At 43.4% G+C, this 16,228-nt stretch overlaps 1 protein-coding gene across 1 annotated transcript; it reads left to right on the top strand.

Annotated features, from left to right (window-relative positions):
* Nucleotides 1-2,117: 2,117 nt before the first annotated feature.
* Nucleotides 2,118-13,002, top strand: LOC311327320 (NACHT, LRR and PYD domains-containing protein 3-like; the record flags this gene model as incomplete). The annotated part of the gene is made up of 10 exons (XM_084460353.1): nucleotides 2,118-2,205; nucleotides 3,511-3,759; nucleotides 4,752-4,794; nucleotides 4,977-6,749; nucleotides 7,914-8,126; nucleotides 10,994-11,164; nucleotides 11,440-11,601; nucleotides 11,978-12,027; nucleotides 12,298-12,824; nucleotides 12,940-13,002. The coding sequence occupies 10 exons, from the start codon at nucleotides 2,118-2,120 to the stop codon at nucleotides 13,000-13,002; spliced, it is 3,339 nt and encodes a 1,112-aa protein (XP_084316479.1).
* Nucleotides 13,003-16,228: the final 3,226 nt, after the last annotated feature.

Below are 16,228 nucleotides of genomic sequence, written 5' to 3'. Positions count from 1 at the left end.
TGATCACACCCCGAAAACGTACCACGTTTGCAACGGTATGCAAGTCGTCGTTAATACAGGATTGTCCCGTAATGAAAAAAATAAAATGCACTTTCAATACTGATTCAATAGAAGACAGGAGGATTGGCTGATGGCCGTGGGGCAGAACCAGTAGAAGACAGGAAACCAGTCTGGACCCGTATAGAGAGGTCATGTGAGGGCATCGGCACAGAGATCTGAAGCTCGTAGTGACTTGTTGTGGATTTAGCTGCTCTACAGTGCTAGAGGGTGAATGTGTGTGTGTGTGTGTGTGTGTGTGTGTGTGTGTGTGTGTGTGTGTGTGTGTGTGTGTGTGTGCGCGTGCGTGCGCGTGCGTGTCCTTAGTCAGTTGTGAAAATCATTTCCTTGTTCTCAGAGAGATTCAGACAGTTGACGAGACAACCTTGAATCTACAGCAGTCAGGTGAGAATCCTACATTTCTACACTAAATTTGTACACTACACTACAAGTGTACTACACTACACTAAAAACATCAGATCACAGACAAATGGGTTTCAAATTAGAAAAAGACCCTGCATCATCAGTGGGCTGCCTCTTGCTATAATGATGGTCTAAGTGACATATTCACACAGACTAGTGGAAGTCTGATCCTACACACACACACACACACACACACACACAAATGTAGCATTACGTAACGTGTTTTTGCCTCCAAAGCGTGTTTATACGAGTGTAATGACACTCCTTGCCAGAGAGTTGAAGAAACAACCTTGTTTCTGCAGCAGACGTGAGAATCTTAAATATTTGCATATATACACATATACTGGTATATCTATTTTGTTGAACATTTTTTCTGGAACGTTCTTAGTCCAGTACACCCCTGTGTGTGTTCTTGGTTGAACAGAACTCAGATCAGATCAGAGGCTAGAATGGTGTAGCAGGAAGTCTGCTGAGCGTTTCATTACCAGAAGTCAGTTTTAGTATTTAGAATAATGATTCATATGGAGGTAGATCCTATGAGACTACGTGTGGAAGAATACAACCATTTCATCCCACTGGATACAATTATTTAGGTTTGAACATGTTCTAAATGAATGGTACATGTGTTGGTCAGTAAATGTTTGTGTATAATGCTTTGTAAACGTCATGAATATGCAGAGAAAGGAAGCTGGTGTGACATTGTGGATAGTTACATTTGCATTAGAAAGTTCTATTGGAATTAGAATGTGTTGTTGAGTGACAGTAAACAGGAAGTATGTCTCTCTCTCTCTCTCTCTCTCTCTCTCTCTCTCGCTCCTTGTGTGTTGTTAAAGACACATGCACACACCCACATAGATAACCACAAATATGTAGGTCTGAAGTCCCTTCTTAGACAGGTGAGTCTATTTTTATGTAAATTATTTCCTTGTTCTCAGAAAGATTCAGACATTTGAAGAGACAACCTTGAATCTGCAGCAGTCAGGTGAGAATCCTGCATTTATATACACTAAATATTCACATGACAATATCATTTACATCATAGACATTCCTTCCTATACACTCTAAGATGTCAGAGACTAATGTGTTCACATCTGCTAAATGGCTGCATGTAAATGTCTCTGCTTGTTATGATCACACCCTGATTAAGGCACTATCTCCAAAAGAGAGAAGAGTGTGACTGTGTGTGTGTGTATTTGTGCTCTGTGTTTACTCTTTAGTGCTACTCTACAGCTAGCATAGCTTTAGAACAGAGTCTCTCTGCCTCTCTATCCTGGACTCACTCAGTGGAACTAGAAGTCACATGTTATGTTGACTACATTTATGGACATCAGGGCTTCAGGGCTTTTTAAAACACCTGTGAATGTCTCTTACAGAATCCAGTCTGTTCAGAATCCAGTTAACTCTTGTCAGGTGAAGGAATTAGGCATGAGTGACAAACAAGTCAACTAAATTAAATGCATGGTGTAAGGACTGAGGAGATCAGACCATGGGGAGAAATACTTCCAAATATCGGAGTGAGGAGAGGGACTCTCAACGGAGGACTGAACAGAGGAGAGAAAGCATCATCATTTCCACAGCCCGCAGAAGAAGTCTGGAAGAGATAGAAAAGAGGGAGGTAGAGAAAAGAAAAGAGGGAGAGCCAGAGGAGAAGATAGAAGATGGAAAGACAAAAGAGAAGAGAAAAGCAGGGGGGAAGACAGAGGAGGACAACAGTGGAGCAGCATCTAATGACCAGAGAAACTCAAGGTGAGTTCAGTTGTTATCAGTCAGATTATATCTTGTTGATGTTGCCCCTGTGTTGCAGTACCAGAGTGTGAATATAGGGGGCAGTGTCAACATTGCTCCTGGGTTGTAGCACCAGGATGTGGATATAGGGGGCAGTGTCAACATTGCTCCTGGGTTGTAGTACCAGAGTGTGAATATAGGGGGCAGTGTCAACATTGCTCCTGGGTTGTAGTTCCAGGGTGTGGATAATCTTACCAGTCTCAGTATGCTCTCCTGTGAAATGTATCATAATCCGAATATTTCTAGGTGTTTGGCATGACTTCAACATAGTCCTCTGTGGGAGCAGTGAAAACAAGTGCCAGCGGAATGCTTATGTCCAAGCCATGCCAAACATGTTAAAATATTAGGATTGCAATACATTTCACAGGAGAGCATACTGAGACTGGTAAGACTACACCCACATTCACTGTGCCCCATTGACTTCCATTGTAGTCCAGTGAGAGCTTGCATAGGAACTGCAACTAGCTCAATATTGGAATGATCAGTGAAAGTATGATCTCTACGTTTCAAGTTAATGGTAAACAGACCACAAATAGGACTAAATGTCCAAAATAGCACAATATCCCTATAAATAATTACTAGCTTCTTCTATCACAAAATGTAACTAAGAAATACTTGACAAATGTGTCTTCTACTCTCAGAGGGTAAAATCGCCTATTATATACCACAGCTATGTTCGGAATCGCTCCCTATTCACTGTATAGTGCACTATATAGGGCGTCAGCCATTTTGTTTGTAGTGTCCGAATTCTCCACGGAATTTTCGTTCCCTATATAGTTCACTATTTATTACCCACAATTCACCTTGATTTGCAGGGAACAGTGCATGTACCCTACATTTTCTCCGTTCCCTAGGTAGTTCACTACATGGTGAACCCTATATAGGGAATAGGGAGTGAGGGAACGAGGGAGCGATTCCGAACACAGCTCACGTCTCTCCATCTCTATAGCCAGCCACCCGTCACTGTGTGTTGTGCCTTGAGGGAGAAAAGCGGTGGCATGCTTGGGGAAACAACGCCATCTGCTGTTGTGAATGTATAATTACATTTAAAAGTCTAGACCCCGAATATAAGACGACACCTTTTTTCTTCCTCAGGCCCTCCACCTCTCATGATGGACAGAGTGAGACAGAGAGGACAAGAGAAGACAGAGGTGAGGCTGTGTGTCTGTACTGAGGTGGAACGCTGGACATGTTTAGAAGTAAAAGCTACCAGTTTACCATTCTCTTCTCTCTGTGTGTGTTTGTGTGTGTATTTCTCTTCTCTAGAGGCAAAGTTTGTGGACACACATTGGTCTAAGCTCATTCAGAGGGTTGCTGAGGTGATGCCTATAGCAGATGAACTGCACCAGAAGGGTATGATCCCTGATGAGCTCTACTCTGACATCCAAGCAGCCCCGACCAGACAGAAGAAGATGAGGGAGCTGGACAACGCCTTAAAATCCGGGGGAGTCAAGGTCAAATCAGCCTTCTACAGGATCCTCCAGGAGAAAGAGGCTCATTTGGTCCAGGACCTTGGTAAGCTCTGTTGTTAGATTATGTTTATTTAATCTTGTCACAAACAAATAAGTTGTGTTTCTTATTCTTATCTATAACTGCACCATGACAACAATGAACTCCAAACTATCTAAGAGATAACATATGGAGAACATACTGCACCAGAGCTCTACCAAGTTAGCCTGATAATCTATAGTAAACTGTGTGTGTGTGTGTGTGTGTGTGTGTGTGTGCACGGGCACGCGCGCATGTGTGTTTGTTCATCCCGCACTTCTGTCTGTGCTACAGTAGCATTGTTGTCCCCTCCAGAAGGTCATACTGCTACAAGAACACAATCATCCTTTATCATTCCTGAGGTTGTGTAGGACAGTATCATCCTTTATCATCCCTGAGGTTCTGTAGGACAGTATGATCCTTTATCATCCCTGAGGTTCTGTAGGACAGTATCATCCTTTATCATCCCTGAGGTTGTGTAGGACAGTATCATCCTTTATCATCCCTGAGGTTGTGTAGGACAGTATCATCCTTTATCATCCCTGAGGTTTTGTAGGACAGTATCATCCTTTATCATCCCTGAGGTTCTGTAGGACAGTATCATCCTTTATCATCCCTGAGGTTCTGTAGGACAGTATCATCCTTTATCATCCCTGAGGTTCTGTAGGACAGTATCATCCTTTATCATCCCTGAGGTTGTGTAGGACAGTATCATCCTTTATCATCCCTGGGGTTCTGTAGGACAGTATCATCCTTTATCATCCCCGAGGTTCTGTAGGACAGTATCGTCCTTTATCATCCCTGAGGTTCTGTAGGACAGTATCGTCCTTTATCATCCCTGAGGTTCTGTAGGACAGTATCATCCTTTATCATCCCTGAGGTTCTGTAGGACAGTATCATCCTTTATCATCCCTGAGGTTCTGAAGGACAGTATCGTCCTTTATCATCCCCGAGGTTCTGTAGGACAGTATCGTCCTGGTCTTGGACATCATGGGTCTTGTTTTTCCTTATAATTTCAGAAGGCGTAGCCAAGGCCACACCATGCAGTGCCACCAAACAAAGGTGAGATATGTAAAATCAGGAGAATGTTTTTGTTAGAAGGGTCCATTGTGTTTCACAGATCTATATACTGCTACTGTATGAGGATTCTGCTTGTACTGGATGTTGTTTTATGCTTTTTATTCTTCATGTCTCACTCTACATTTTCACTTTCTCCCATTCTCCCCTGTGCTGAACCAAAAAAGAGTTAAAGACACACTTCAAGACAGTTTGAAGAAACGTTTCAGATTCATGTTTGAGGGGACTACAGAAGACAGAAAAACTCTCCTCAACAGCATCTACACAGAGCTCTTCATCACTGATGGGGAGAGTAAAGAGGTTAATACAGAACATGAGATCAGGCGGATTGAATCACTCCAAAAATCATCAGTTACTTCTATCAACTGTAATGACATCTTCAAACCCCGTCCTGAACAAGAAGAATCCATCAGAACTCTGATGACGAAAGGCATGGCGGGTATAGGAAAGACAGTCTCAGTGCAGAAGTTCATCCTTGACTGGGCAGAAGGGAAAGCCAATCAGGATATAGATTTCATCTTTGTGCTTCCATTCAGAGAGCTGAATTTGATCCAGGATGAGCAGTACAGTCTGCATGACCTTCTGTGTTACTTTCACCCTGAACTTTCAGAGATAGCAGATGCAAGCATGTTTGCATCTTCTAAAGTTCTGTGCATCTTTGATGGTCTGGATGAGAGCAAACTTCCATTCAATTTCAGTCAGAACAAGAGGTTGAGGGATACCATGAAGAAATCATCAGTGGACATGCTGCTGACAAACCTCATTGATGGAAATCTGCTTCCCTCTGCTCTCCTCTGGATAACCACACGACCTGCAGCAGCCAAACAGATTGAACGCAAGTGCATTGACCAGATGACTGAAGTACGAGGGTTCACAGACCAACAGAAGGAGGAGTACTTCAGGAAGCAGTTCAGTGAAGATGAAGAACTAGCCAACAAAATCATCGATCACATCAAGAAAAACAGAAGCCTCTACATCATGTGTTACATACCTATCATGTGTTACATCACTGCCAAGGTTCTAGCACCTATGCTGAGTAAAAACAAGAAAGGAGAGATCCCTACATCTCTGACTGAGATGTACATTCACTTCCTGATCACTCAAACAGGGGTGGCGCTTGGAAAGTATGAAGAGAGAAACGAGAAAGATCAGTCTAGACAGCAGATCCTGAAATCAAGAGACGGCGACATTCTGAAACTGGCCCAGCTGGCATTCCAACAGCTGCTGAAGGGAAATCTCATATTCTCAGAGGAGGAGCTGAAAAAGTGTGGAATTGATTTCAATAAAGCAGCAGTGGAAAGTGGATTGTGCACAGAAATCCTGAAAGAAGAGCATGGCCTGTATAAGAACAAGGTGTACTGCTTTGTGCACCTGAGCTTTCAGGAGTTCCTTGCTGCTGTCTATGTGTTCTACTGCTGTGTGAGAAACGACATCAGTTCACTGGAGTCTCTCCTGGAGAATGTGTCGACAGAGCTGCCCCTGCATGAGGTGCTGAAGAGAGTTGTGGATGAATCTCTACAGAGTGAGAATGGACATCTGGACCTGTTCCTCCGCTTCCTGCTTGGCATCTCACTGGAGTCCAACCAGACTCTCTTACAAGGCCTTCTGCCACAGACAGAGAGCAGCTCAGAGACTGTTGAGGAGATGAAGAAATACCTTAGGAAGCCAGATGTGGAGAACCTCTCACCTGATAGTTACATCAATCTCATCCTCTGCTTGACTGAGATGAAAGACAGTTCAGTACATGAAGACATTCACAAGTTCCTCATGTCACCAGATCGAGATAAACGCGCTCTCTCAGGAGATCACTGCTCAGCACTGGCCAACGCACTTCTGATGTCACAGGGTGTGCTGGATGAGATGGACCAGAGGAAATACAACATAGCCAAGAAAGGGCATAACAGACTGATCCCAGCTGTGAGGAAATGCAGAAAGGCAATGTAAATATTAATGTCAAACTGACACATATCACACTAGTATAAATGACGCTGATTGTTTTAAAGGACTGTGTTAATTCAGTTGCTTTTCTGTGCAGTCACAGACCCTCAGACATATATGGGACACACCAGGTGGGAAAGAGGGTGTATATATTATCTGAATGTATTCGTGTTTACAGTGTACTCTACCTCCGCTCCAGCAACAGCGCAGGGCGAGAGGTAATGTTGTCAGTGATGTGTGTTCACTCATTGATTGGTTGTTTTCTTAGCATGATTATGCAAACACTACCAGACCGATTTTCAAGAAACTTGGTGGAGGGGTGTAGCATAGGCCAACTTACAGTAGAACCTATTCAATTTTGGAGTGAATACATATTAGGGGGCAGATCCACAAATCAAAACAAACATTTGAGCGAAGCCAGCTGTCCGTGTGAGGGTGATATAGACACAGGGTTTGGACTGGGGAGTGTGGGGGGAGAGCCCGGAGACGGGCGGCTGTAGCTCAGGAGGTTGAGCGGGTCGTCCAATGGCGGTTCAAATCCCTGCTCCTCCTGACAAAATGTCGAAGTGCCCTTGGGCAAGACAATGAACCCCCAATTGCTCCTAATGAGCAGGCTAGCACCTTGCATGGCAGCTGACACCATTGGTGTGTGTATGTGTGTTTGAATGGGTGAATGAGAGGCCTTCATTGTAAAGCGCTTTGGATGAAAGTACTGTATAAGTGCAGTCCATTTACCATTTACCATAGCAACCAGTATGGTTCTGCTTCAGAAAGCTCTCAGTCTGGAAATGCATGTGCTACATGATCAACAGCAAAGGCACAGAGCAGCATGTTATCCATCAATCCCCTGACAGAGTCAAATAGAACCAAAGATGGAGGCTGGGATGGTGGAGGCAACAACAAAATTAAAAGTAAAAAGAAAACATACAACTCAGCAGATTCAGTGTCTACACTCCTACCACCATGTTACAAGCTGCTTTACAAAAATGACAAGCTCCACGACATTGGTGCCATTACAAGAACAGAGGACATGTGTTTCCTCTAGACAGTAGAAAGGGAGTAGGTGGGGTGACAGGAGACATACAGTAGGTCTGTGAAAGAGATAGAGATGGGATTTGAACCCTGGCAACTCCAGCTCATGAAGGACATGTTCTCTGTTTCTACAGACTGACTGACATGAAGCTCAGCCTTGAGGACTGTGAATCACTGGCCTCCACCCTCCAGACACCAGACTGTCCTCTGAGAGAGCTGCACCTGAAGAACATTATCAGCATTGTAAAGGAGATGAAGATATTGATTGGCAAGAATGACGTTGATGATGACCTGAAGGTCCTCTTCTCTGCCCTGAGAGGTCCACACTGTAAACTGGAGACACTGAGGTCAGTACCTTTACAGGAGTTTTCACATGATGACAACCCTAAAATGGACACATAGCTGGACAGTCTGTTAGTCTCACATTGTCACTCTTAGAGCATGTTCATATGCAGTCTTTTTTCAGTTCAGTTGATTTTCTGGTGACTCACTGACCCTCAGATATATGGGACACACCAGGTGGGAGAGATGGGGAGAAATTTTGAATGTTTTAATGTTTAACATACATTGTTACTATTGACTTGTTACTAACCATTTATGTGAATATTCAACTCAGCTGACTGATGCAGTATCACTAAACACACTCCCATCACATCTGTAGGGATTGTATATTTCAGTCAGGAAGACTAGTGTTATCGTTTTGAGGGACATGTTGTCAAAATAGTGAACATACTGTACTCTACTAACCAGGGTTAGAGCAGACTATAGTTCAGGGAAGTTGAGTGTGAAAGTGCAAATATGTAGAATTCATATTTATCTGTCACTAACAGCAAATAACATGACATTTAAAAATAAAACTTACAACTCCGTAAATAGATGCAGTGTTTTTATACACTCCATCCACCACGTTACAAGCTGTTCAACAAACCTGACAAGCACCACGCCACAATAGACATGTTCCATTACAAGGACAGTGGACATGTGTTTCCTCTAGACAGTAGGAAGGGAGTAGGTGGGGTGACAGGAGACATACAGTAGGTCTGTGAAAGAGATAGAGATGGGATTTGAACCCTGGTTGCCAACAGACCTACAGAAGCAGTCAGAGGTCCTAACTTCTACACTGCACTCCATCTCATGAAGGACATGTCTGTTTCTACAGACTAACTAAAGTGTGTCTCGCCAAAGAGGCCTGTGAATCCCTGGCCTCCTCCCTCCAGTCACCAGACTGTCCCCTGAGAGAGCTGCACCTGAAGAACATAGTTTTTCATAAACAAAGATCAAACATATAATTAAAGAAACATGGGTGTAACGCGCTACAAAAGTAATGCATTACAGTAACATATTGCTGTTGGCAGTAACTAAGCAACCAATATAACATGTTACAGATACTGAAGGATTTCGGTATTATTGTTACAGTTACAATGTCAAATAATTTGTTACTTACGGTATTGAAACACAGACCGCACAGGGAGAGGGAAGTTTATTTTTTGTGTGTTTGTTTGCTGGCATTTGATTGGGGGGGTGTGAACGGGAACGGGGGAGAATGAGGATGAATGATTGATTGGTAAAGTCCACTCACCTGGAATCTGCATAGCTACAGCGCAACGCTACATGACCAGCGAAGAGAAGACAACAATGGCTACAGGTGCTATGTTTTCACAATGGATACACTCTCATTACGAGAGCAAACCAAGCAACATAGATTTGATTTCTTTGGATTTCGATCTGCCCTTGATCCCCGAGACTTGAGGAGATTTGTGTAAGAGTATGTTGCCGAAGACATGCTGCCTCTGTCAACAGTAGAATTGAGCACTTTTAGAAAGCTTATCATGAGACTTACTGGCCAAGTTCCAAGTGCCCTTTTACTCCACTGTTCAACTTTGAGAACCAGAAAAAGAACACGCAAAATGCACTTTCAGAATTAAAAACACATGCTTTAGGTATTTTAGTAGTATGTAATACTAGCCCTCCAGAGCCCTAGGTATAGGTTAGGCTAGGTAGCTTCACTTGTGACTCAAGTGGTAGAGTGGGTCGTCCAATGACCGCAGGGTCGGCGGTTCAAATCCCGGCTGCTCTTCCTGTCCACATGTCGAAGTGTCCTTGAGCAAGACACTGAACCCCAAATTGCTCCCAGTGAGCAGGTTAGCATCTTACATGACAGCTGCCACCATTGGTGTGTGAATGAGAGGCCATTGTGAAGTGCTGTGGATAAAAGCGCTGTATAAGTGCAGTCCATTTACCATTCATCAGCCTTTGTAACAGGTTTCCTATCTAGCCAGCTTTTTGTAGGCTACATATTGATATAGGTCAGCAATTAGGTTCAACCATGGATGCCAATTATTACATGATTATTCAGTTTGTTTATTATCTACAGTAGATTTGAAAAAAAAGTGTAAAAGATTAAAGTAAGCTAGCCTAGGCCTAGCTCGTAAAATATTGGTTTGCTGTATGTATAGTTTTATTTTCATACTCACATATGTCCAGGATTGTTTAAAATGTAATCTTATAAATAAATGAATTACTCTCAAATGAACGTAACTCGTAATGTGTAATAGTTAGGTTTTGAAAGTAGCTTACCCAGCACTGGAACTCACACATCATGTCAGGAGAGCCTGACATATCTTACTTAAAAACAGATTGTTCTCTAATCCAGGCCTTATAAATAAAACGGGCAATCTTAAATACTTCAGCCTTAAATAATCCACTTCAGCTTCTGGCCATTATCTGCCCAGCACAGCTCAGGGTCTTGATTTTGCATTTCATCAAACAAGGGAATCCTCAAATCATAATATAATGTATGATAAAATATGAAATGAAATTCATTTTCAACATCTTTTAGATCACAGCCCACATAATGCATGAGCATATCCTGTTCTCTTCTGGCTTCGCTGTGAACCGACCTACTTCAATAGAAAGGGGAAGGATACCAGTTCTCAGCTGAGCACCACTGATCTCTGGCTGATCTCTGGCTCCTACAGTAGTTAGGAAGGACGTAACATAGGGCTCAGGACTAAAACACTGCTTCATCTGAACACATGAACGACATGTTCTATGTTACTACACACTGACTAACGTGTGGCTCAACCAACTCTCTCCATGACTTCTAGCCTGTGAGTCACTATGTTGTCATTTACGTTTCTCTGTGTAGACTAAATTCTCACTCTAGTCTACTTGTTACTCAGCATGTTGTCGTGTATTTGCATCTCCTATTTAGGCTGGACAACTGTTTCCTGACAGAGAACAGTTGTGAGGAGTTGGCTTCAACCCTCAGCTCAAACTCCCACCTGACAGAGCTGGACCTCAGTCACAATGACCTGCATGACTCAGGAGTGAAGCTGCTCTCTGAGGGACTGAAGAGTCCCAACTGTAGACTGAAGATACTGAGGTCAGTTATTAGAAACACACTCCACCAATGAGAGATAAATATTTTGATAATTCCACAAATCAATGTATTTATGATGAAAAGGTAAACATTGATATGTAGCTGAGAATATATTATTCTTTATTTGGCAAATAATAGATTATTCAATTTCTCTTATGTCACTTGCTCTCATTTTACATCATGCATCATACTGGTAAACACATTGTATGCAGTTCCATCTCTCACCAGCAGAGTGCAGCAGAGCTGTTGTAATATCCTGATGCCCTCTCTCTCTATAGGCTGTCTTTCTGTCGAGTCACAGAGGAAGGCTGTGCTGCTCTGGCTTCAGCACTCAGGTCAAACCCCTCCCACCTGAGAGAACTGGACCTGAGCTACAATCACCCAGGAGACTCAGGAGTGGAGCTGCTCTCTGATCCACTCTTAAGGCTGGAGAAACTCAAGTTAGTATTGATTAGTAATGCATGTTTTTGCCATTTTTTGCAGAGCTGTGTTTTTAAGTCCAGTTACTGTTGCTGTAACCATTTTCAGATTGTCTGTATTTCTCATGTTAGTCTGAGAACAGTGGGTCCTGATATTGGCTCCTGCCTCATCACTCTTTTAAGCAGTACTTCACACACAGACAGATCCTTATATTGAGTTATCACTGTTTGTCAGTTGTCTCTTGTCCAGACTGCTCTTCATACAGTACATAGGCTGTGTGTGTGTGTGTGTGTGTGTGTGTGTGTGTGTGTGTGTGTGTGTGTGTGTGTGTGTGTGTGTGTGTGTGTGTGTGTGTGTGTATCACTCTTTCACTCTCTTCCTCTGCCTCTCTCATAGTGTGGACCATAATGAAGAGATCTGGGTGAAATCACAGCTGCTTAAGAAGTGTAAGTTGTTGTTTTGAAGAGCTGTTTTGGTCAATGTACAAAACAATAACCTGAGGGAATCACAACCATCCATTGACTTGATATGTGGAAATGCTTGACCTCAATCTTTTGTTGACTCAAACTTTAACCTTGTTGTTCCTGGATCAATTCATATTTAATTTTCCAAAATGTTAACATAGCCAGGAACACACACACACACACACACACACACACACACACACACACATTCTAACACAGGTTGTAATCCAGCCTTTCTCCTCTCATCTGTAGATGCCTGTGATCTCAGTCTGGACCCAAACACAGCACACAGAGAGCTCTCTCTGTCTGAGGACAACAGGAGGGTGGAGAGGGTTGAAGAGGATCAGCTGTATCCTGATCACCCAGAGAGGTTTGATGAACATGAACAGGTGCTGTGTAGAGAGGGTCTGACTGGACGCCATTACTGGGAGGTGGATATGAAGGGGGATGGTCGGATAGGAGTGACATATAAGAGCATCAGCAGGAAGGGAGGCAGCCGTGCCTGTGGACTTGGAGCCAATGACAAATCCTGGAATCTGATGAAGTGGGGGAAGAAAGTCTTTGTCTGGCACAATCAAGAAATGACTATTTTACCTGATTGGTTACCTGCATCCATCAGAGTAGGAGTTTTCCTGGACTGGTCAGCTGGCGTACTCTCCTTCTACAGGATCTCCTCTGACACAATGACCCACCTGTACACATTCCACACCACATTCACTGAGCCCCTCTACCCAGCTTTTAGGGTGAATGAGATTAACACCTCAGTGACCCTGTGCCAGGTAGAGTAGCCTCCCGTGTCCTGGAGGAACACCTTGGTCTCCATGGAAACACAGTTCTGTCCCCACACACCTGTGTGACATGATGGGGTGTGGTTGATTGTAACCATGACTACAGATACAGAGGTTGTCCCAGGTCAATGTTGACATTGATGACCCCACTGTGGTCATGAGGAGATGAAGGGTTCTGCCCCTTTGACTGGACGTCCTTGTTCTGTTAGAGTGCTGCGCTGTAAAAGGACTTTCACTGTGAATAGCAGAGACTTGACTTGTTAAATCTATGATTGAGGTTGATATAATGTGTGACGTCTGTAAATATGATATAATGTATGATATCTGAGAATATGTCAATTTGTTCAATGTTTGTGTTGCAGCATGAATTCAACACAACACTCCTGTTTTATAATGACAACCTTTTGATTTCATGACTTGTTCAAGATGAATAATTGAGATACTGTTTATGGAAACAATGATCCTGCAGAATATGTTTTAAGTCGTGCATAAATTGCTCGTCTATGTACAGTATGATTGTTGTTTTGCACATTGTGATAATAAAATGCTAAATCTTCGTATTAACATGAATTCATATTTCAACTCCCAAAGAGTATGTTTTTACTAGTGATATGAGATCTATTTTAGGTACTTACTGTGTGTGTGTGTGTGTGTGTGTGTGTGTGTGTGTGTGTGTGTGTGTGTGTTTGGTTGGAACTAAGTGTTTCTGGCTGGCCATATGGAAAGACAAGCTGCAGGTTCATACTCTAGCACCCAAGGAAAACGTGTGCCCACATGTGTGTGTGTGTGTGTGTGTGTGTGTGTGTGTGTGTGTGTGTGTGTGTGTGTCTGCTTGCACACCCTGCCACACACAAACACTAGAGGAGGAATCCTATGCTTCACTAGTTGGTGTGTGTGTGGTTGACTGCTGCCGTCATGGTTACTCTTCTTGGTTTGCTGGGCTTGTGGGTCAGTGGTCATGTGACGTGACCAGGAAATATGTAAATGTCTCTGCTTGTTATGATCACACCCTGATTAAGGCACTATCTCCAAAAGAGAGAAGAGTGTGTGACTGTGTGTGTGTGTATTTGTGCTCTGTGTTTACTCTTTAGTGCTACTCTACAGCTAGCATAGCTTTAGAACAGAGTCTCTCTGCCTCTCTATCCTGGACTCACTCAGTGGAACTAGAAGTCACATGTTATGTTGACTAGATTTATGGACATCAGGGGCCTCATTTATCAAAGAGCGTGTAAATTCAGGTGTAAAAGAGGGCGTACGACGAAAACCAGAAAAGGGCGGACTGCCGCGTACGACGAGAATATTTACACGCTTTTCGGATCCATCAAACATGGCGTACACGCTGCTGCGCCGATTTCTCAATCCCACGGTGTCGTAGAACACAGCGGACGTGCACGCGCCTCGTGTTCCGCCCTCTCCACGCCCAAATTCAACCATATATGGTCAAAACTATGACGGTAATCAACGGCTCTGTGCACCAGCTCCACTACTTCCTGAAAGTCACTTGGCATCTTTATTTCCTGTCCTATATGATTGGCTTAAGTGATTCATCAGGTGTGCGGAAGACCCAGCGCACACCTGATGAATCATTAAATCCAATCATATTGGACAGGAAATGTAGGGCCAATCCCAAACCACCCCCTACCCACTCCCACTCCGCCACCGAGTGTCCCTCCAAATGAAGTGTCACTCGCAGCTGTGGATCGCACTCTCAATCGAGGGGGAGGGTATATAAATGGAAAGCCAAATGTGGGACGGACTCCCCACTCCACCGGAACCGACTGGGACAGGGCCGTCACCATGGCATGTTTAGGTGATTTATGGGAAAAAAAATTAGGATTTATAATACAAATATAAATCACTATAATTAAATCCATGTATGATGAGAAATGGTCAAAAGTCCAAACGGAAATGTTTTTTCAAATGAACTCTAACTAAATGAATACTATGACACTGTCCCGAGACAAAGACATAAATCCATTAATAACTTACTCCTATGCCTCTTGGGCAGCATTCCTTCTTTTGTGAAGCTCAATTTGCATATCGCAGCCTAATGGAAAGGAATATATGATGTAGGCTACATTTGACGTAGACCTAGGCCTATTTAGATTTATTTTATGTCGGCTATGAATACAGGCTTTTAAGAGTTTGCTACAAGTCAAGTGATATAGGGATAAAGTGATGTTCTCCTATTTTTGTCTTCGATTTTGTTTGAGGCAATGAAATCAGTGTGAGAAAAACAAATGTTTGAGTGCTGTAAAATAATCTGCAATAATTGACAGTGTAGGAAGACGGAACGTTATTTATATGCGGTTTCCTGAGGCATCTCTTCCACGTGCACTTCCTGCTTCGGCTATCGGGCTATCGATGCAGGTGTAGCCAGGCTCAATCTGCGTTGTGTTTACGGAGCACACTGGAGGACGACGTGCATTCAAATATCTTTTTTATTGTAGACTGTTCCTGCATGGACATCTGCATGGACATAGACAGGGCACGAGAACACATTAGCCTCTGGCAATAGTTCGTTGCTCGTTGGCTAACCCTGCAGTCATGAAAACGGGGAAACATTCTTTTTATATTCTTATGTGAAATAAAAGTGACCTCAAGTCTAACATAACTCATTCCATATGAAATACTTCAAATCTCCCAGGGGGGGGTTACATACATTATAACAGCAGACTAAGTACTGTCACAAGATTAGCTTAGACAGACTGACAGCACTGACCTTGTTGCACCCATACTCCCCAAACGGGAAGGAAATATAGATGCGCACAGTTAACCCCACAAGGTCACACCCCCAGATACCCCAAAACCAATCCCCAGCCCTGTGTATAATAAATCAACCAATTAAAATCAAAGGCGAGCAGAAACCCAGGGAAAATAATAATTATTAAAGTTATACAATAAGAAAATCTAGTGGAACAATATTAATCCTGTTACACAGGCTTGCTATTTAAGGGGTTGACAGCCCACTCGCACTCCAAGCGCACTCCAAGCGCACTCCAAGCGCACTCCAAGCGCACTCCAAGCGCACTCCAAGCGCACTCCAAGCGCACTCCAAGCGCACTCCAAGCGCACTCCAAGCTAATTGGTTTGGGACGGCCCTTAATATGGCGAAGCTCGGCGTGAACGCGCAAACGGAGGGGGAGTGGATAGGGCGAGGGCTTAGGGGGTGGTTTGAGATTGGGCCAAAGGAGCCAAGTGACTTTCAGGAAGTAGTGAAGCTGGTGCACAGAGCCTAACGCGGAAAGAAGAGAAACTTTTCGGAGACGGAGGTGCATGTGCTTGTTGGTGAGGTCCACGCGAGGAAACAAATCATCTTCGGAAGGTATTTGTACGAGCCTACCTTTGTCTGATTGCTCCTACAGTTTAGGTAGCCTACTGTACGTTTCGTGCAT

The sequence above is a fragment of the Borostomias antarcticus genome, assembly GCF_949987555.1.
Source record: "Borostomias antarcticus genome assembly, chromosome: 31".
NCBI lineage: Eukaryota > Metazoa > Chordata > Actinopteri > Stomiiformes > Stomiidae > Borostomias > Borostomias antarcticus.
Note: the sequence above shows the minus strand (reverse complement) of the source record. Positions and strands in the feature narration are given on the sequence as shown.